Source organism: Catharus ustulatus, chromosome 2 (genome assembly GCF_009819885.2).
Source record: "Catharus ustulatus isolate bCatUst1 chromosome 2, bCatUst1.pri.v2, whole genome shotgun sequence".
NCBI classification, from domain to species: Eukaryota; Metazoa; Chordata; class Aves; order Passeriformes; family Turdidae; genus Catharus; species Catharus ustulatus.
Genome location: NC_046222.1, coordinates 102,952,029 through 102,973,188, shown reverse-complemented (window position 1 = coordinate 102,973,188; position 21,160 = coordinate 102,952,029). Strand labels below are relative to the sequence as shown.

Sequence of the window (21,160 nt, the reverse complement as noted above, 5' to 3'; positions counted from 1 at the left end):
AGGTTTTTGAGATGCTTTCTATCTAATTTTTTATAATAAATATTGCTACCCAAAGCAACTTCATATCAAATTCTCTTAAAATAAGTGCCACAATGAAGAGCTCTGCCTTATAATTTAACCTGTTCCACAGTATTTTTCACATAAAACAGGTACAATAAAATATTATCTGCATGAAAAGGCTTTATTATTGGATAACAGTAGAATAAAAAGTGGAGGATTTTTATAACTGAGCTGACTCCCACATGCCGAATTTGTTATCTTCAAATATAGTTTATTTTCTATGAAAAGTACCTGCAACACCATTTCCTAATAGATAAGGGTAACATTAATCTCCATAAGGAACCTACTATGATTTACATTAAAGGAATGTTTTTTAGGCATTCAGGAGATCCTGCATAAGCATTGCAAAGCCTATAAATCACATCTCCCAAGTTCAAAAATGTTTCATAACCTTGACAGTGTGATTAGAGATGCACAGATAACCAAGCCAGTCTTTATCTCACTAACCAGTATAGCACAAACTCCAGGGGGAGTCTGGAACTCAGCATCTTCCATATGTATAAGAAACTGTCAGTTGCTGTACCTTGTGTTGGTAAAACCTCATTGTTCTCAGTACCAAACTCACAGGTTATTGTGGAGGGGTCTTAAGAAAAATTTACAATATCCTTTCTTTACTGTACATGTGAAGTTTTAGGCAGATTCTTATTAGTTTTGATGTAAACAAAAGCTACCAAAAAGAGCATGGAAAAGCCATATGATCTGCCCAGGGTGTTTCCAGGACTCTGAATTATTTGCAGTTTTAGCAGCCTGTAAACTGGGAGTCCCTAGAGCCTGGCTCAGGTCTTCTGGTCTTCCAGCAAAAAAAGTGTGAGATTGTTGCTGCCTTAGAGTGTCAGACTAAGATCTGCCATCTCATGTAGGATGATTCAGGAGCAGTCTGCTTGGTATAACTATTCAGAGGCAAGGGGTCCTGCATCCTGGGGGGTAATTTCACGATTATAAGCCACACCATTTTGACTAAAATTTTGGTCCGAACCCAAAGTGCGGCTTATAATCAGGTGCGGCTTATATATGGACAAAGAACAAAAAGTTGCTGTTTTAGTTTGGAGGACAGGTGTCTGCTGAGAAAGGCAGGAACTTCTCTTTGAAATGGAGAATGTAAACCCCCTCCCTCCAAATTATTAAAAATTTGAAATCAAGGGTCTTTCAGGAAAAAATATGGGAATTAGGAATAACAGTTCTTTTCTAGGGAAATTAAAATAGAAATACAGTACTACAAAGAAACAAACTCCAAACCCTGACAAAGTCAGAGTACAACCTGACACCCTGTCAGGCAGGGTGTGGGTAGCAGTCCCATTAAATGGTGGCTGCATCCTCCTGCAGTGACAGATGTGATTCAGTTGAAGCAATGCTCCTGTAGAAGGTGCAGTTTCCCTCTGGAGGTCCAGTGGTGATGTGGAGAAATCCGGTTTTCCTCTGGAGTCCAGTGGAGAAAGGGGCTCCCTTAGTGTCCCAAAACCTCTGTTTTATCTTAGTAAGAAATGTTGGGCTCTTCCCCCTGGCTGGAGCAACTCCCAATGGGATGCAGTAATTTTATCAGTCCCACAGTGGGATTCAATGGCCCATTAGCAGAAAATTACTCCCTGGAGGAAGGATGGGTTGTGAAAAGATAAAGAACAATGCCCTGGCTGGTTTCAATGGATGGCCCATTAGCAGAATATCTGCCGTTGAGATAAGGATCACTGCCCCCACCCTCAACAGATGGCGATAGAATAGATACCTTTTATCACACTCTGTATTGTAACATGCGGCTTATAATCAGGTGCGGCTTATATACGGACAAAGAACAAAAAGTTGGTGGGCCCCAGAAGTGCAGCTTATACTCAGTGCAGCTTATAATCGTGAAATTTCCACCCGACATCCTGACACAAAAGGACCCCTTTGGACATACCACAGTTAGCTGGCCACAGAGTGGATTTCATTCCTCCTGGTCACCTGTAGCCCCCGACAGACCCATAGGAACCAGCAATTTCACAGAATCACAGAATATTCCTAGTTGGAGGGGACCCAGAATGATTATCAAGTCCAACTTTTAAGTGAATGGCCCCTATGGGGAATGAACCCCAAGCCCTGGTGTTATTAGTACTGCTCTAACCATCTTAAGCAACTGACTAATCTCAGATCTCTGTTCAGACTGGAGATAATCCCCAGACACTGTTTGCTTCCTGGTGGTTGCCAGTGCAGAGCTTTGCCTAAGCCTTTCCTCCTGCCCACATGCCTGCCCACACAGCTGTATATGGCCAGGGTAGCTGCCTCTTGCTCCTTACTGCATACTTTGGATGCTGCACAGGCAATGCCAGAGGAAAAGGGAATGATAGAGAAGATGAAAAGATCTATCTTAAGCTCAGAACTATTATGTACTAGTGTAAGGAAAACCTATTGCAGTAATGTATGTCAAAAACATAAATTAAAACAATTTTTAATAAACATACTTTAATAGAACATACGTTTTTTGTAGCTATGCTTGCATTTTTCCTTCTTTCTTTTTCCATTTTTTTCCTACATCAAGTGTTATCTTAAGTGAAACATTTTACATTGTCCACATATCTGAACACCCAGATCTCACATCACTACAATGTGAAATAAACGATTGCTGCCAAGTGATGATTCTCACTGAGCTGTGATGTACATGGACCAGATCCTCTTAGTTCTCTGCAAACTTTCAGTTGGATTGAAGTGAGCTCTCCAAAGCTCCTATTTCCTTTTTGGTTTTTTCCTTTGATTTTTCTGACCATAATTGGAGGCAAGTCAGGACAGCTCTATTTATTATTAAGAGTGGAGAACTTGTGACATCCAGTCCCTGAGGGAAAAACATTATTTATTATTCCACATAGTTTCCTGACTGCTAAAAAAGAGAAAAAATATAATTATAAAAATGTGACATATAGCTTTCTCTGAATCCCAAGTGTGCATCTTTTTAGCCATCTATTCTCTCTCCTCCAGATCACAATCCCACATGCACTGAACTACATACAGAACCCACCTGCAAGCCTCAAGTTAAGGGTATCACATACACCCTTGTATAGGGGGGTCTTCCACATTCTAGTTTTCCAGCTTCTAAATTGGATCTTCCATAGAGAAGGTACTAGAGAGTTCAGCTTTACCAGCTTACCATTTTCAGCATTTTCTGTTCTTTCAGTATTCCCAGCAGTTACAGAAATACTGCTTTCCTTTTCTGGGCGTAGCAGAGGAACTGAGAAATCAGTTAAATGACTTGCTCTGGGCTGTACGGGGACTCTGTCACAAATTAGGATATGATACTGTTAAATAATACTGTAGGGGAATATGCTACCCTCTGAAGCTGAACTCCCAGTTTAAACTGACATACCCTACAAACAGGCACCATGCTACAAGAGCAGCGCTCATTAAATGATAGATTGAAAGTCAGTTTCCAAGTACCAGAGCAGCACATTCTCCTTGAGCCTTCCTTGTTAGTAAGTTGTGAATCACATATATCCCATCAATAACCTGCTGTTAAAACTTTTCTTGTTATATCAGGCAGTAACATTACACAAATGTTATATTGTCCTTCACATTTTATTTTGCAGATAAACAAGACTACTTTAATTACCCTGATCTGACATGCCATCTCCAGAACAGAAGGTATAGTACTGAAAGGTGTAATACATTTGCAATACAGGGAAGGTTTATTTTAGGTATTAAATGACATGGTATTAACACAGAGTATGAAAAATACTACCCTGTTCTTCACAGAGTTTTTCTTGAAGGAAAAATTGTAAGAATGGATTTCAGATTTCAAGTATTACATGTTATATTAAATTATATTTTTGAAAATATGAAGTTTGTGCCACAAACAAGAAATATTTTGGGGCATCTCAGGTATGTTTTAATTACTTATATTTTATAATGCAAAGTTAATTCTTGTTGGACCTTAAATAAGCAGGAGGTCAGCAGAGTCAAGGAGCCTAAAAGTCAAATTAAGACTACTTTTAATTTTCTGATTGTTTAGCCACTACAATCAATATAACAAGCAAACAGAAGTACTGAGTGGCAAAGAAATAGATGGAAAAGTATTTCAGGGATGTGGTTGTTTTAAGAAAGGAGATTAGAAGGATGGCATCAAAAGCCAAGGGGGGTATGAAAGAAATTTCATATTCTTTTTCAAGAAGAAATCAGAACAGTAGAAAAGTCATCATTTTTTATACTTTGATCAAGCAGCACAGAACAACTTTTGTGCCTAGTAGAACAAAGAATTCTTGCACGTGCAAAAAGAAAGAAAAAGAAATAATAGCAACACAGCATCTTCCTGATAAAAAATGCCGATGTGGGTGTCCTTGAGAACATAAACTGAGATGTCTGTAAAGGTTACAGACCAGAAATTGTGGAAACAAAGTAGGTCTAATTACACCAAACCCCTTGTCTGAGTTAGCACTGAACATACTACATATTTTTCCCATTTTCTTCAGAAGTACTTGCTTGAAAAGCTTTTGCGTAAACCATGGCAGAGCTGTGGGAATTGGAAAGAGCATCCCTCCACACCGTGGTGCTCCAGCACTCTGGCCACAGCCTGGTCTGCCCTTTGGTTGCAAGGAGGAACATGCTGGCACCAGTGCTATGCCCCAAGGGGTTCTAGGGCCACATGGTGATGACCAAAAATTTGGGAGGTATGGTTTCTGCCATGACATTGAAAGGCAGTCACTCTCATGGAAGAATATTTGTATTCAAATGAGAAGCATTTTTCTTCCTAAGGTTATGTAGTACATTCAGTGATAAATATTGGTCACAGGGCTCTGCCTCCTACAGAGAGTTTGCTGAGGACATAATTAAGATCATGAACACAAGGTGAAATATAAAAAATAGGACTTAAAGGAAAAAGTACATTTCCCTGGACAGGCTTCTGGGTATTGTGGAGAACGACATTTTGAATGAAACTGCAACGAAAAAATCAAATAAAGCATAGGTTTTGCAGACAGAAAAATACACCATTTATCACAATATGTTTTTAAAAGAAAGGCTTCAATAGCTCACAAGAACCAGGTCACAACCTTAATGCTGCCTGACTGAAGTTACTGCATTACTATCATCACAGATCACTTTTGCCCCAAACAGGTTTTAATACATTGTAATGTGGGAATTAACTGCTTCTTTCTGATAAGGAGCAAGTCACCTTCTATTATCAGGCATCAAATCATTTTAGTATTTTGCTGATACCTTCTTTTCCTCTGCAATATGCCAAAGAAAACAGTTTGCCTGTAGAGTGGAAAGAAAATGTGCCTGAATAAGACAGAGATAAAAATGGATACGAAAATTATCCCTTGAGGACAGTAGATTTCCCAAGACCTTGCTAAGAACTCAGACAGTTATATTTGGCTTTAAGTACTCAAGCCCAAGCTTATTTTCAGAAAATGATAAATACTATTCAGAGAGCTTAAGAGATGGCAAAGATACTTAAAGGAAGACCAAATTTTTGTTATTTGTGTTTATTTCCATCAATGGAAGAATAGGTATGACAAATAAGTGAAAGATAAATTAATAGTGTTATGTGAATTTGGAACTTAAATATCAAATATGGGCCAAATAGTTTATTTTATCAATTGGAATAAGGGTGTGCCTACATCAGGGATTGGAGGATTTATGGGTTATGAATATATATATTTTTATATATATATATATATATATATATATATATATATATATATATATATATGGAGACTTGTGGTACACACTCAAGACGCAGCTGGGTGCACTTGAAGTGGTGCACTTTTTGAACCAAAGGTTGCTGCCATGCAATAGGACAGCAGGGATGCTAGGAGCATCATTTTAATATGAACACAAGGTCTTCCACTACCATAGCTCTGTGCATTTTTATGGCACATTCAAAGTTAGACTGTTGGCAATCTGTCATTTCTTATATATTTGTCATGGTTGTTGTTAAAGAGCTGTTGCAAGTCTGCTCTTAACCTATCTATCAGTTACCAAATGACTGTCACAGGAGGACCTCTCCACTATTATCTCTCTGTTTTCAATTACTCAGTGCTATGTCCTACTAATGGATAGCACTTAGTAAAAAGGACAGGAAAGTGTGCATTAAGTAGTTGTGATTGACAGAACCGAAAGCTAAATTCTTTGCTGTGTAAGAAAAAAGTTCAAGCTGAAGGTCTAGAAAATTACCTCCACAGAAAATGTCTATAAGTTTACCCACGTGTACATGAGGACAGCAACATGTCCTTCAGGCTGTGTGACAAAAGTCAGAGAAGGTGTGTCTTGTCTTCTCTGTCTTGACACATTTTCTTGACTGAAATTCTCTTCTACTGCAATATGTATTTGAAGACTGGTCCTCCTCCAACACAAAATCCTCTAACGGCTTGTACCACAAGTTCAAGTCAGACACCTACACTCTGCTGGTCCAGTTTCCAAAGGGGAATTGCAGTTTGTTTATCACATGTGCATCTGCAGTGAACTCCCTCCTGACTCAGAGTCACAATGGCAAGACTGGAAGAGAGATGAGCAGCAGAGCTGGAGCCATGGCTTCCAGAGAAGGTTGTCCCAAGACAGCTGGTTAGGAACAGCATGCAGGGATCTGGTGTGGTTGTCTACTGCTTGGTGTACGACCCTGAGGATTTCATAGAAACGGCTCTCAGTTTCTGGAGTCAGTGGGACTTTCTCTTCAGGGTCTGTGGACAGATCAAAGAGCAGTGGAGGATCGTGTCGTGTAATGAATCCTCCGTGGCAGAAGCAAACGTGAGAATCATAGCAGCCATTGGAGTCCTCAGGACTGAAGTTTGGAGTGAAGAAGAAGACTTTCCAGACAGATTCACCTGCAATTTACAGCCACAAAACAGCCGGTGATAAAGTGATAAAATGACAAAATGGAAGTACCCTGGTCTTAGGAAATTCCACCAACATGGGAAGTCAGTCATTTGGTAAAAAGACAGTACAGACACTCTGCAATAGAAACTGTAGCGTACTTAAAGACTAAAACAAGATGGAGCAAAGCAAAAATAACAAAACATGGTGATTTTCATGCTACACATATTTATGAAACAACTATGATAATTTCATTCCCTTGGAAGAATTCTGATTAACTAAATCATAGAATAGTTCAAATAACATTGTGTTTTACATAAACAGTGCTAAGAAGGTTTGCAGAAATATATACTAAGTCTTCTTCAAGACTTATTATTTACCCACTGCTGGGCACTATCTGCTTCTCATTTTGGTTATCAAAATAATTTAATTGTTACCTTTTCCCTCTCTTCCTGTCTTTGTTGTATTAACCCATTGTCCTCTGCCCCATACTTTCATTGCAAACACCTGGATACTCATTTTATTAAATGGGATGTGATGAAAATACATAATGGATGCTAAATTTCTGTCTTATGCTTCTATATGATTTTTCCCAATGTAAATTATAAATAAGTGTTACAGTAGCACAATTCTTAGGTGACATTCTGCTTTGCAAAATGACAACCATCATTCACTGGTCATTCTTAGCTTAATTTTCTGTGTACAGAAAACTGAACTGTCCACCCTTCAGTTGGTATTTTCACTATTTGAAAATCCTGATTATTTCTTGGAATAAGCAAGTATCAGTTGGTTCTTTCAAGAAGCACTCCCAAACAGGTCGGTGGAGGATCAGAAAAAAGTTAACAAGAAAGCTGTGAACAAAAAAGTTGTTACTATTTTCCTCAAGTATCACAGAACAGACAGGAAAGGCAGAAACAGAACAGAGCGTCCAGGGAAGCACACCATCTTCCTACAGCCATGTATGAAGTATTCAGTTCTTCAGAAATGGAACAAATAATAATAATTAATTACAGTAAGAAAAATCTGTATTTTATTCTTAATAAAACTTTTATTCCTAAAACACTTTTCCGAACACCTGAGATCTGTAATGTTGGATTACCTGCCCACCTGAGACTATAAAACATTGGAAAACTGTAATCATCAGTAATTTACATTTCTCAGCACCCTACTGTGAATTCTTTTTATCATCTCAAGTTTTTAAATACTGAGTGAAAAATATTTTTTTGGTATTTTGTTGAATTTTAAGGTCACAGAAAGCTTGTTAACCTAGTAACAGACTTTCAAAGATTTATGTGTCCTACAGTAGTTAATATTTATTAATCAGCTCATCAGCACAACAGAATGGAAAGCACTACAAAATGTGGGATGGGTAGAGCAGAGATAAACTGGTATATGCCCTCCTGTAACTACATCACAGAGCTTTTAAAGAAAAAAAAACACGTTTAAAGAGTCACAAGCTGCAGTTATAGACTACAGCACGGATTTAAAGGACAGTAGGTGACCTTAAGATTCTTTACAGCTTCTTCTACTCTTCTATTCCACAGTATTTTTCACATTAGAAGTGATTTTACCTTTAGGAACCAATTCAATGACAGGGCCTGGGGAATACCAGTTCACTTTGTCTCCACTTAAATCGGGGTCGGATAGGTGATGGCTATTATACACATTAGACTGGGAGAACCCTCTAAATGCTTCTTGGAAGTCAGCAAAGGGGAAGGATTTTTGAAGGCTGAGTGACTTGCTGGCACAGACAATAGGACATGGCAGGTTTTAAAAGGCTCTGGCTGTGACAGCCGCAATGGACAGTCTTGCTGGGAAAAAAAAAGAAAGGAAATTTAAAGAAAGGAAAAGCAAGATAAGGCCCGGTGATATAAGATGGCATTCCTTCATCTACCTCCAGTAACATTTTAAAAGGTTAGTCTGGCACTTGAATTTCTTGTTTTCTTAGATTTAAAATAAACAAAATCAAATACTGCTACTTCAATTTCTTTCAAATTATGCACAGAGTATTTCCAAAAAATATAACTTTCATTTACTGAGATTCAGAATTTACATTCTGAGAAGGCATGTAATTCTGTACTAAGCATTAGTTCAGGCTCTCCAGACATGTTTAATTGGCAAGATGGATGGTAAAAACATAAAAAGCCAAAGGGCTTGACTGATCAGTGCACTGTGTGCTATTCTAGACCATGCAACACTTGCCACACCTGAGAATTTGATTCACAACACTGTAACAACTTGACAGAAGATCAGCAGAAAAAACTTATATGGCCACTAAAATGTCAGTTAAAAGAAATTCCAATAAGGCCATGCACATGAGAAAGTTGTGATCAAGCTGTCTTACCACACATTGGTCTTTCACGGTACATTTGTGCTGAATGACATTGAAAAGAAAATTTTCAGCCACTTTTTTTGGTGCAGGGCATTGTAGAACGAGGTCTGCTCACGGGCTTACAGACAGTAATACAAAGTTGGAAATGCCATAATAATGGCAGTTGATACAAGCAGCCCATACAGGTAAGAAATAGGGAAAAGAAAAAAATAAAGAAGTTGCATCATGATTTTTTTTCCCACACAAAGCAGACTTGTTTAGGTTTAGTTATATGCACAGCATATAGCATGTTGCAAAATCATGCGTGGGTTTCGGGACGAGGCAAGCGTGACATCATCTCATGTCTGAGTGACACTGCTAGTGTTTTGGAGAGCTGATGGTACTTTATCAGATAAACAGCTAGAGAATGTCGTGATTATACAGTGCAAAACACTGAGCTGTGGAGTGCAAAGCCTGTTACTGTGCAATGTTTATCTGCTGCACTGCAGCAGTGTTTCTGGAACTGCATGTTGAGCTGGAGAAGCAGCAGCAGTCTTTAAACACCTATTTCCTAAGCATTACAGAAACTGAAGCCTATCTGTCAGTGGCTGTGGCTGTGGAGCAGCCAGTACAATATAACAGGAGACATTAAAAACTGTCAGACTTCTAATCAGCAAAGCTGATGAACTGTATAAGGTGCGATATTAAAAAGAGAGAGCTCTCTCCCAGTCTCTCAGCTGATATGAAATCTCATTTTGTCAGAAGGTTAACTACAAGGATCAAATTAATCTCCTGGTAATTAACGGTACCTTTGTTGTCCAGAGCATCTGGATAGTAAACCTTTGTAATATAGAAAAATAGCTGTATGTCTCTTCCACAGTGAAGTTAGTAGTAAAATTGTTAGGGCTTCCCCAAAGCCAAGTATATCAAGCCCCTTCTGAAACACCAGGAAGGCTCTAAGCCTGCAGCACCCTTAATGCTCCTGTCCCAATCCTTCACAAATAATTTCAGTCCCATTTTCCTGCAATTCTCCAGTTCTCTGAGCTGTCCAACAGGTTCGTTCTCAGAATATCTCTTTCCTTTACATGCTGAGAAAAACAAAAACTTAGGAAGTTGTACTTCTAAAGAGTTTCAAATTAAGATAGGTTGCCATTAATCCAAGCAAATCTTCCATGAACATAGTTGTTTAGTGTTCAATTTCCCTGGAAGACTTCTTTTATTGTCCTTTACCCAGCTATTTATCCTCTCATACAGACAATAGTACTGGTCCAACAGATGAGTAGAGGCCATGAGATTAAATAAAAGTCTCTCAGTAAGATATATTAATATATTCAAGATAAAGTGATATACTGGATAGGCATGCCATTTCTGTTATAAAAGCACCTTTCTTAATCACTGATGGCTAACTGGTGTTTTCTGATAAGCAGTTCTTGACGTGAATAGAAGCTATAGTTACGTTATTGCCTCTAATTCATTTTCACTGAATTTAATCTACAACAGTAGCTTTATAGGTTTGCAGCTACTGTCATTTCCTGTGTTCCTATGATTGTTCCTTCTTTGTGTAGAAATACAAGTTAAATAGGGCTGCTCTCCACTGTACATTGGGGAGCTAGTCCCTGCTTGAATTTAGATGCCTCTGAGGGGAATCATTTGGGTGCAGCAGACCAATATAAACTGAGACAGACTTTTCTATGTCTCAAGTGTGCTCTGTAGCCTTTGTCAACTCCCACACTCTAACTCATGCTTTTCAACATTTCTACACAGTAGCAGATGAAAACTACAACTACTCACTTGAAAATTACCTTTTTCAGATAACTCTCGTTATCAGATAGAGTCTTTTCCTCCTTCTTCCTCTAAGTTAATTCAGAATTGTTAGGTTCTCTGCTAATCTTATGCATAGCAGATATCACATGTATTCAGCTCTTTGATAATTTAGCAATATAGAAAAAGCTTCAGTTGTGAAATTCTGTAGAACTATATATAGCTCTATATAGCAAAGACAATATTATTTGGTTAGTACAATGAAATGATACATATTATTTGTATAACTATGTTAATTCCTCAAACAGCTAATAAAATATGGCATTTTAATTCACAAATTTGTAACTTTGTTGTTTTTACAATGAATTTTTTTTTTTTTTAGATATTTTTCTTAAGTGTCTGAGTGTCTGGGTATCTTGTGGTGTAATATTGTTAAATCAGTCAAAAGACAGCACATCATGTTCCAGTGCAGGTGGAGAATAACTAAGTGATATTCAAAGACACAACGTAAGTTTACAACAATCAGTTGTTGCTAGAAGAGGCTTGCATAAAGAACTGTTCAGCACTTACAGTATTTGAGTGAAAACCACGAAAAAAACCAGCAGTAGCAGTGATTTTAAATCACTTAGAATAATACCTACAGTGTTAACCAGAAAGGATTGGACATTCCTGAATATCTAATAATCATACTGAACAACTGCTGCAGGAAAAATACAAGACACACTGAAACCATGCCCAGACTGCTGAAGACACAAATCTCATGACTGAGTTCATTATCTAGACTAAGTGCTGTGGTAGGAGAAACTTCCACTGAATTCTGTTCAAAAGTCAAGATTATCTGTTGAATTGTACTAGAGGAAAAATAATTATTTTCCTGAATTCTTCATCATCACCTTCAAAAAGAATTGATTGATCATTTGCAGTATTTTCTTGTTGAAGAAAGACCTAAGAGGGAAGAACCTGTGGGTATACAAATTATGCTGCTAAAATAGGAAGTGCTATAACGCAATGTTATGCCTCATATTTGTATGCCTTAGGTGACAGCAACATGAAAAAACACATAATACTCTGGAAGAAAAATTAGATCTGTGGTAATTTCATGGAAATAATCCAGACACCTGCTAAAGATTTGTATGAAGAATATTTACTTGGTGAATGGTCCATGTAATTTTCAGTCCATCTAAGCAGCAGCTCATGGCATGCTGAAGACAGAAGATAATGTTGGCACACACAAAAAAGAAACCAAACCAAGCTAAGGAAAAAAAAAAAAAAAAACCCAAACCAGAAACAACCACAACAAAACCCTGGTCATTTTAAATCTATATTAAGAGTCCTTGAAATCAGAAAAGCCTTATGTTATTTCTTATGAAAAAACAGACTTGATTTTCATGTAGTGGTTTTCCATGGGAGTCAGTAAGAGGTTAAGAACACCCGTTCAGTTAATCAATTAATCAGTTATGAACACCCTTAGGAACAAAGCAGAAATACAGTAGTTTCACGAATACAAGCCGCACGGATTATAAGCCGCACCCCCCGTGCCTCGACAATGTTGCTGTCTTTGTCAATAGATAAGCCGCACCCCGAATATTAGCCGCACTTTCGTTCGTAGCGAGAATCCGTGCGCAGCTTTCACAAATTGGCCAATTAGTAACAGGATCGAGGCATAGCGGGGTTTACTGGCTCGGGGCGGGGCCAGGCAGGCTCGGCCAGCTCATGGTTGCCGATAGGGGTGGATGGCCCAGCTCGGCGCTACGGCTTGGCTGGGCCGGCCGGGCGGTGTTGCTGCCGCCGCCGCCGCCAGGCTCCCTGCTCCCGTCTGCACTGCCACTGCTGCGTTTGCTTGCCCTGCGGGAGGTGCTGCTGCCGCCGCCGCTGCCAGACTCCCTGGCTCCCCGCTCCCGTCTGCACCGCCGCTGCCATGTTGGCTCGCCCTGGCCGGCACTGCTGGCCGCCGCACCGCCGGGCTCCCCCACGCTGCTAGCCCCGGTTCCCTTGGGCTCCCGTGCACTGCCAGCCCTGCTTCTACGGGGCTTCTCCCCGCCGCCGGGCAGCCCCGCGTCGCCAGGCTTCCTGCTTCTGCTATCCTCTCCTATGCAGTGTGGCTCCCGTGCACTGCCACCCTGCTTCTACGGGGCTTTTCCCCGCCGCCGGGCAGCCCCGCGCCGCCGGGCTTCCTGCTTCTGCTATCTTCCCCTATGCAGTCGGGCTCCCGTGCACTGCCAGCCCCGCTTCTGCCGACTCCCCCACCATGCTGGCCCGGGCTCTGCTGCCCTCCCTGCCCCGCCCTGCTGGCTCAGGCTCAGCCGCCCGCCCCCCGCACTGCTGGCCCTGCCTCTGCCAGGCTTTCCTACCTCTGCCGGGGCCGGCCGGGCTCCAGCTTGGCTTGGGGCTGCCGCGGGCTCTCACTTCCGTGTTGGCAGCTTTTAGAATTTTGTTAATGTATTAGCCGCCCCGGAATATTGGCCGCACTTCCGGGTTTCCACCAAAATTTTGGTCAAATTGGTGCGGCTTGTATTCGTGAAATTACTGTACTTTGCCAAAGATGGCAAAACGCAAAGAGAAATCTATTCAGATCTCTGGTTTGTATTTTGATTTTTTTTCCTGTCCTTCAGGAATACATTTTACTATCAGAAAATAAATTGATGACAGTTATTTTCCTCTTTCATAAAGTGGATGCAATTTTTCTGAGTGAAAAGAACAGGTCTGTAAGATTCAAAGAGCAATTTTCCTGATACCAATCAAATACATGGGACAAAGATGCAATGGAAGTCCTAAGCAATTTCTTCAAATATTTTTAGACAAGTTGGTGTCAGCCAAAACCAAACCCATTCCCAGGATTTTTAAATAAATTATTATTTGTTATTATGATATCTTTAATTTAATAATAATTTAATAATAAATTATTATTACAGATATATTATTTAATAAATTATTTTCTTCAGAAAGTTTTCAAAATTTGGATGTCAAACAAATAAGTTGTTGACACATGGAATGCTAGTGAACTACTCAAAATCATTAATATGAAAATTACTGCCATGTCTTATGTTTAAGTTACCAGATGTATATCTAAAACCAAAGAAATAACTGTTCATAGTTACTATAAAAATGAAATACAGAAATTTTGTAACTGCAGTTGCCTGAAACTTTGTGCTGTGCCAAAGAATACAGAATAATCATTTTCTTTACTTTAAAAAGTCAAAGAAAAATGTGAATTACTCTTCCTTACAAGTGTCTTAGCTAGTTGAATCATTTTATTTTTTCTTTATTTTTATAAAGTTACTAGATCACCTAGGCAACCTTTTGGGGAAAAAAAAACATTTTGAAAATTTATTCAGTTAAGCATAAATGACAACAGAGCAAAGGAGTTTTTTTTATGGGACTAAAAAAATTGAGTTGAAGAAAATGAAGATTTGCAAGAAATTTGGTGTTAAAAATGTCAGTATCAGGCAGTCCAAAATATTAAAAAATAATCAGAATGACTGATTTTTTTTTATTGTAAAGATGTATGTGCAGTTTAGCACCTGAAATGCAAGCAGTTTTTATCCCAGTATTAGAAAATGCATGTATTTTCCAGAATATGAAACTAGTAAAAGATTGCAAATTATGTTAAATTATAACTTTGCAATTTTCCTGATACTGAGCAAACATTGTAAAAATCCTTCAAAATCCTGAATTAAAAACCTTAGCATGAAAATGACATAGCACAGGATGTTCTATATCAGCTGATCAGCAGAGACTCTGGCACAAATTGCGAATTTGTTCCTAAGAACATTTCTGGAGGTGTATTTTCTCTTTCACTTGTATTTTCTCTTGGACTTGTTCAAGGTAATGGTATTTCAGAGAAATCCAGCAGTTCTCCAGTCTAGACCTTTATGCAAAAGCTAAACAGGATTTCACAGTTCTTCAGGCAACAAAAATTCTTGAATTAGAAAAAAAAGAGTTTTGGTAGAGTAATGGGAATATTTTCTTGTTTTGGTTGGATACAAAGTGGATGTAGAAATCTCCAGCTATTTTTCAGATGACAGTAAGTGATGGAAAAAGGAAAGAATTCTGACTCTCTCATAATTTTCAGCTTAAAAAATGCATACGTACAGTGCAGCGAAAAATAGGCTTTACCCTTCAGAAGTGCAATAACCTGCTAGAATCTCCTTCCTCTGAGAAAAAAGAACACAAAAAGATGTCCTGTGGATGCAGATGAGATGAATATGTTTTAACTGTTCCTTTTATAAGACTTAGATGGAAACATGAGCATCATTTTAATAAAAGGCTACTTAAATCTGTCATCCAATGAATACAAAATAATTCTAAAATTCTCAGGGTTTGTTTGTTGGGTCTTTTTGGTTTTTTTGTGTTTGTTTTTTGGTTATTTGTTTGGGGCAGGTTGATTGTTTGGGGTTTTTTTGCTTTGTTTGTTGTTGTTGTTTTTTGGGTTTTTTTAGTAAGGACTTGTTTATTGAATTGGTGTATAGGAAGTCTGGCTTGTGCCTTCCATGCTGCAGCCATATTCCTGCCCATTGCAATCCAAACCAGGATAAAGGGAAGTGAAAATAAGACAAGAAGCAGAAAGGGGAAAAAAAACCCAAAAAAAGATCCATTTCAGTTTAAATAACTATGATAGCAAGTTTGTTTTATGCTCTTGCTATGATTAGGAGTAGAGTTAGTATTGTTTTAAATGACAGTATTGAATTTCTTTTCATTCCCTTTATTCATCTCTCTCTTTCTCTCCTTCTCCCAGAATAAGTAGGGGAATGCTGGTAGGGAATGGAGCACTGCAAATCCCAGGGTATAAATAGCTCTGCCTCAGCCTAACAATAACTCTGCTGCCACTGACACAGAGCGGAGCAAAGGCAAGAAAATACTGTAACAGTATTTGTCATGCTTGTCAGGAGGAACACTTTCCTACCTAAAATATTGTGAGCAGAAATGTGTATCAGATGATTAGGTCAATTTTCCTGAGCTTGATACAAACCGTTTCATGGTGTCTGCTCATGCTAGAAATGCTCTTCTCTCTTTTGACAGTCATGTTATTTCACACTTATCAAATAATATGTCCATAACCATGTCACCCAAATTCAACTGCAGCTGCTCTGATATGAGGCTCAAGATAGCAAATTAAAATTCTTAATGAGGTAGTTTAGGTAAAAGACACTTGACACTTGTTTTGTTTCCTCCAGTGCTGTGGTTGAAACACTGAACACAAAGAAGGGATTCGGGAGATGATTTGAGATTTTTGGAAGCTTTCCTTGAATGCAGTGCCTCCATGACATGAAGATCAGGTAGAGAGAGGGGAAAAAAAACCAAGGGGGCAAACAGAGAGTGAAGACGATGCTGATAAAGTAAGTTAGGAAGCAAGGAAACAAAATATTTGCAATACTCAAGTAGGTGAAAATGTTCCAGTGAACTATAGCAAGAAACACTAATAAGTGATTCAAATGTTTCATGCAGGGCAAAAAGATATTTCTAATCAAAAAGAAAATAAGGAGGAAAGAAAGAAACCATAAAAATCTTTTAAAAAATCGTTATCAACAACAAAAAACTCGCCTCCAAACCCATTTCTAAAATAGGAGGCTTCTCTAGAGGGAATAGTAGAAGTGAAGGAACTTGTGAGACTGAAAAACAAAAGGCAAATGACAGAAAAACCTCGTGAAGGTCAGAGTTCAGAAGGGAAAGACTCACAAGGGTTTGATCAATTAAAAGCATCAAAAGGGGTTTCACTATGAGTGAGACTAGAAGCTTAGAAATAAGGAGAGAAGGGGAATAAACAGATAGGAAAAGGACAAAAACACTGTAAAAGGACACAGTTCAGAGGGGAGAAAGAGGCTGCTCTCTGCCCAACAAAAACGTGCTGTAAGTAATGTGAAGACTCATGAGTTATTACTGAAGGAAAAGTGAATTTTCTCCCATGACCTACATGTTATGAATCAGATACTTGATGCTATTCAAGTCCTTCAGTGGAGAACAAACAGTAATCCATATCACACTGACACTTCAATGCTTTTCATGAATGGCAGCACTCAAATCCATAAAGGTGGTCTGCAGCATTTGTCTTCTACTCTTGAGGAAACCTCAAGAAACAACTTTTCTGTAAATTACAACATGCAAATATCTAATATCAGTAAAAGATATGTCTATGTATCTATGGAAACTTGTTACTTTTTGCTATAAGTTTTTGTGCAATTTCTTTGATAGATAACTTTGCCGCTGTGTGTTGCTATTAAGACAAAATCTGGGGACAAGGAATGAGGTTTAAATGAGACTAAACAAAGTTTTTTTAAAGTGATTTTGTGGAGGGGCACCTATGCTTCCACAATAAAAGCTGCCCCATCACCAACATCACTGCAAGAAAAAGTAAAAAGATTCTCAGAGAGCTAATAGCTAACAGACAATGTAAAAGACAATTTTAGTCTTGTGTTAAAAGGAAAATTGAACAAGCTAAGTGAGTGGCGCTTTCTTAATTAGATTTTAAAGATATTTATGACAGTGCCACTCAAGTCAGGATTTGCATTTTAATATCTTTCTGACCATTCTTGTCAGTTCTTTCATGACACTAATGCATTAATAAAATGCTGCTTTGTGTTCCAAAACCAATTCACTTTTTGCATTTTATTGCACATTCTAATGACTATCTTATTTATCTATATTTGTAGACAGGCCCTTTTTTGAATCTCTGCTGATTTAAAAGAAAAAATACACTAAATAAATTCCCTGAGTCTAAAATTCCCAGTCAACTTCAAAAGATTCTCATAGTGTTCTTCTGGTCACTCAGTACAATAATACTATTTTTCAGACTGTGAAAAAGGTATCAAGACATCTCCAGTTTACAATTCATGTTACTAAAATAGGATTTATTGCTCATCATTTTGCTGCTACTTAGCATTCAATCTGACAATCTGGTCACCTCACCTAATTTTGGATCAACTGCAACCAACGTGCAGGTCTTCATGTAAGCTAGTTAACAGCCTACACTTACCTGCATCTTTGTTACAGGTGTTTAGGATAAGAGCTTATGCTTGTTTCTCTTTTGATGAGAGTGACTTGCTCAGGTTAGCTCAGCTGTAGACATCTACACTGTAGACATGTACATGTTGTCATCACCATCCTCAGTTTGCTAAAAAATGAGTGTTATGAGTCTTGAGGGCACCAAAAAGCCCCACTGGCCCTGCCCAGCCCTTGGGTGGACTTTCATCTGTGCCCATGGACCAGGATTCCCATTTCAGCTCAGCCCAAGGCCATCAGTCCCCGCCTTAGTGGTGCAGCAGTGGCAGTTCCCAGCCCTGTCTCTGGATGTCTCTAGGCTGCAGCCTTCCTTCCAGCTCTGTCTGTGCTCTCATCTCCTCCTGCTCCTGACTGCACTCCCTGGGTGGACCTTGAACCTGACTCACCACTTCGCCAGGACTGGGGCTATTGTGGAGTCTGTCACCAGCACCCAGCTCTGCTCATTCCTGCTCAGGTGCGGGAAGACATTGCTCAGTCAGTGAAGCCACTGCCAGTGCAGGGTCATTCACAGTTTTGTTGGACTCACCTTCAGGATGAAGTGTCACCCTGCTTAGAAAGCTGAACTTGTCTCTCCAGTATTTTCTAGTCTACCCTCAATTCTGTTTTTAAGATCAAATATCTATTTACAAGGTGCTGTTGCTTATGAAAGTCCCACAGTATCAATCCACAGGATGTTAAAATTTCCTCCTCTCAAGCACATGCAAAACTCACATATTTCACTGACATGGCCAGAACACAGAGAGACTTGCCTTCCTTGTTCATATATGCTACTTCTGCCTACTTCTTAAAAATGAGTCTTACTTATCCTTAATGATAACTCAATGACCTTTGAAATAGTCACTAACTACAGTACATCTACATCAACACTGCTTACAAGATGCTGTATCTTCCTTATATAAATGTACAGTTTCTTCTGTTCCAGTGGTAGAAAATAAGAACAAAATCTCATTTCAGGTATTTCAAGTGAATTTTCTTTTTGTCATCTAATTCATCCCCCTGCCACTGCACAATTGTTCTCCACAATGTATTTTCTAAGAGCACCTTGATGTATGGTGTCTTCTATTGCAACTTTTGTGCTACTATCATTCATTTTCTTTATTGCAGAAGACAAAGACATTTTATTGGCATGCTCTTTTCACTTGGTGTTTTATCTACTAACTTTTTCAAATACAAATCCTTCACAAACTTTTTCTGGAGTTTAAATAAGGATTTTGGTATAGATGACTGTCTCACAGTTCATTTGGTTTCCCCCATCCCTCAATTACCTGTTGCATTGTCTATTCTAAATTCCATTTCTACACCTTTTGTAGAATTGTAGTGCACTGAAGAGAATGTTAAAATCCCTGTGAATTTACTGATGATTAAATCTTGTTTGTCTTCAGTTCAACAAAGTATTCCTACATTAGCTTAAAATAATAACCCCATGCTTAAATTTAGCAAAGTATAATGTATTCTATGAGTGAAGCTGCTGTATGCTTAACTAATTGTTTAAGCAAGGATCTGCATATGCTGCTCAACTTCCATCAAATCTCCTACTTCAAACTGTTTGACAAAAAATAATGAGTAAACTATTTTTTGGCCATCTGTGCTATTGCTTATTAAAAAAGTTAATAAAAAACTATTTTATTTCTTTGCAACACTGATATATATTAATGGATATACTGTGAGGAATTATATAATGTTGTCTCAAGGCCTATAAGGAAGAAGAAACAATTTGAATCAAGTTTTACCAAGTCTAACTGTCCTGTTCAAGGGACAACTTGTAGAAAAACTTCTACCTTGTAGAAAAATCAGGGCTCAGCATTCACATCTTACCTGCCTGAAGATTAAACTCATGTCTGTCTAACAACATCCTCTCCCTCCAAACATACATTCCTCAGTTACTCAGCCTCTCAATGGTAACATCTTCTTGCCTTTTCTTCTTATGGCATATATATGTATATGCATACATGGCATACTAAATATATCCAGGTAAATCCAGGTGGTTTGGAGCTACGTGATGCATGGACCTGGGTGCAGCATTTGAACAAAGCCCTTCCCAGCTCTTGGGCCCCCTGGAGAGATTCATCAGCATAGGACAGTCCTACACACTGCCCACAGTGCTCAGCTGAGATGTAATCAGCTATGGAGTGAGTTCATCTCAAACTAGAAGAATGCAATGGACCTCAGGAACCCCAGCCACTGTCCTTCATTCTCTGTGCTAAGTTTTCTTACAGATTTTTGAGTAAAAAAGACAAAAGTGCTAGAACTTCAGGTAGTATTGGATATCTCTCCTAAAAATTACTTAAAACTTCTATTCAATAATTTTTATGGGTCATGAAGGGTGAGAGATTTTGATACATGAGTGGCAAAAGGAATACTGGTGGGGTTTTTTCCCTGCAGTTTCTGGATCACAGTAGGTAGACTACTCCTATGAATGACGCAGTAGAAACCATGTTTGTTGACTTTGGCTTGGTCTTTTCTTCTTTACTAACTATATAATTCAATAATTCTAATAAGCCTCAAAGTATAGTTTAAGAGGTCACTTATTTCATAAACTTAATCCAACAACTGCTATAACTTATTGTGGCACTATGAGGTCCAAGATATGTTAAACAAGACAATTACAAAGACAAGTTAAACAAAGAAAGTTTTATCCTTGAGCATGAAATTCCACATCTTTTTATTAGTCTAAGAGTATGTTGCCATACATTATGGTTTTCTTTAAGGGCTCTAACGCCTTATTTTAAGAAGTGATATAAATAAATAGAATATTAAACTGTTTTTGCAGTCTGAAGTCATTCAGTTACACATTGTACTTTCTCAGAACAACTGAAAGTGCTTTTGGCACTACATGACAGATATAAATTTTATATATGCCCTCCCTTCTCACTGCAGTTAAGAATGATGACATGATATTGTGGAATAGAAACATCTGCATACTGGTAGTTGTTTTTGAATCTTACATTAAATTTTTAATTCATAGTTCTGCAAACTCAGACTCCATCTCTCAATTTTAGCTGGTTTCTTTGTCAAAGTACTTCTTATAAAATCTGCGACAATAGTAACGGCAACAGGAAAGACTAGGAAATGTTTTTCTATTTTATTCACTACCATGGCCCCTTCCAAGTATTTTTATGTTGTTTTTGACAAGGCAAATAACCTTACACATATTCCTCATCCATTGCAATCGAAAAGAAAATGGATTACATGAAAGATTTTCAACTGTAAACCAGGTTTGGTTTAGCATTCAGCAGGGGTTTGCAGTAATCCTTCCTTCACACT

General features: G+C 38.4%; 1 protein-coding gene across 4 annotated transcripts in view; it reads right to left on the bottom strand.

Annotated features, from left to right (window-relative positions):
* Positions 1-5,701: 5,701 nt before the first annotated feature.
* Positions 5,702-21,160, bottom strand: part of STS (steroid sulfatase) — a 106,960-nt gene continuing 91,501 nt past the window's right edge. For all 4 annotated transcript variants that reach the window (XM_033052128.1, XM_033052129.1, XM_033052127.1 and 1 more), the window contains one exon: positions 5,702-6,839. In XM_033052128.1, coding sequence (XP_032908019.1) covers positions 6,460-6,839 — 380 coding nt within the window. In that variant the 3' untranslated portion in view covers positions 5,702-6,459. The remainder of the gene's footprint in view (positions 6,840-21,160) is intronic.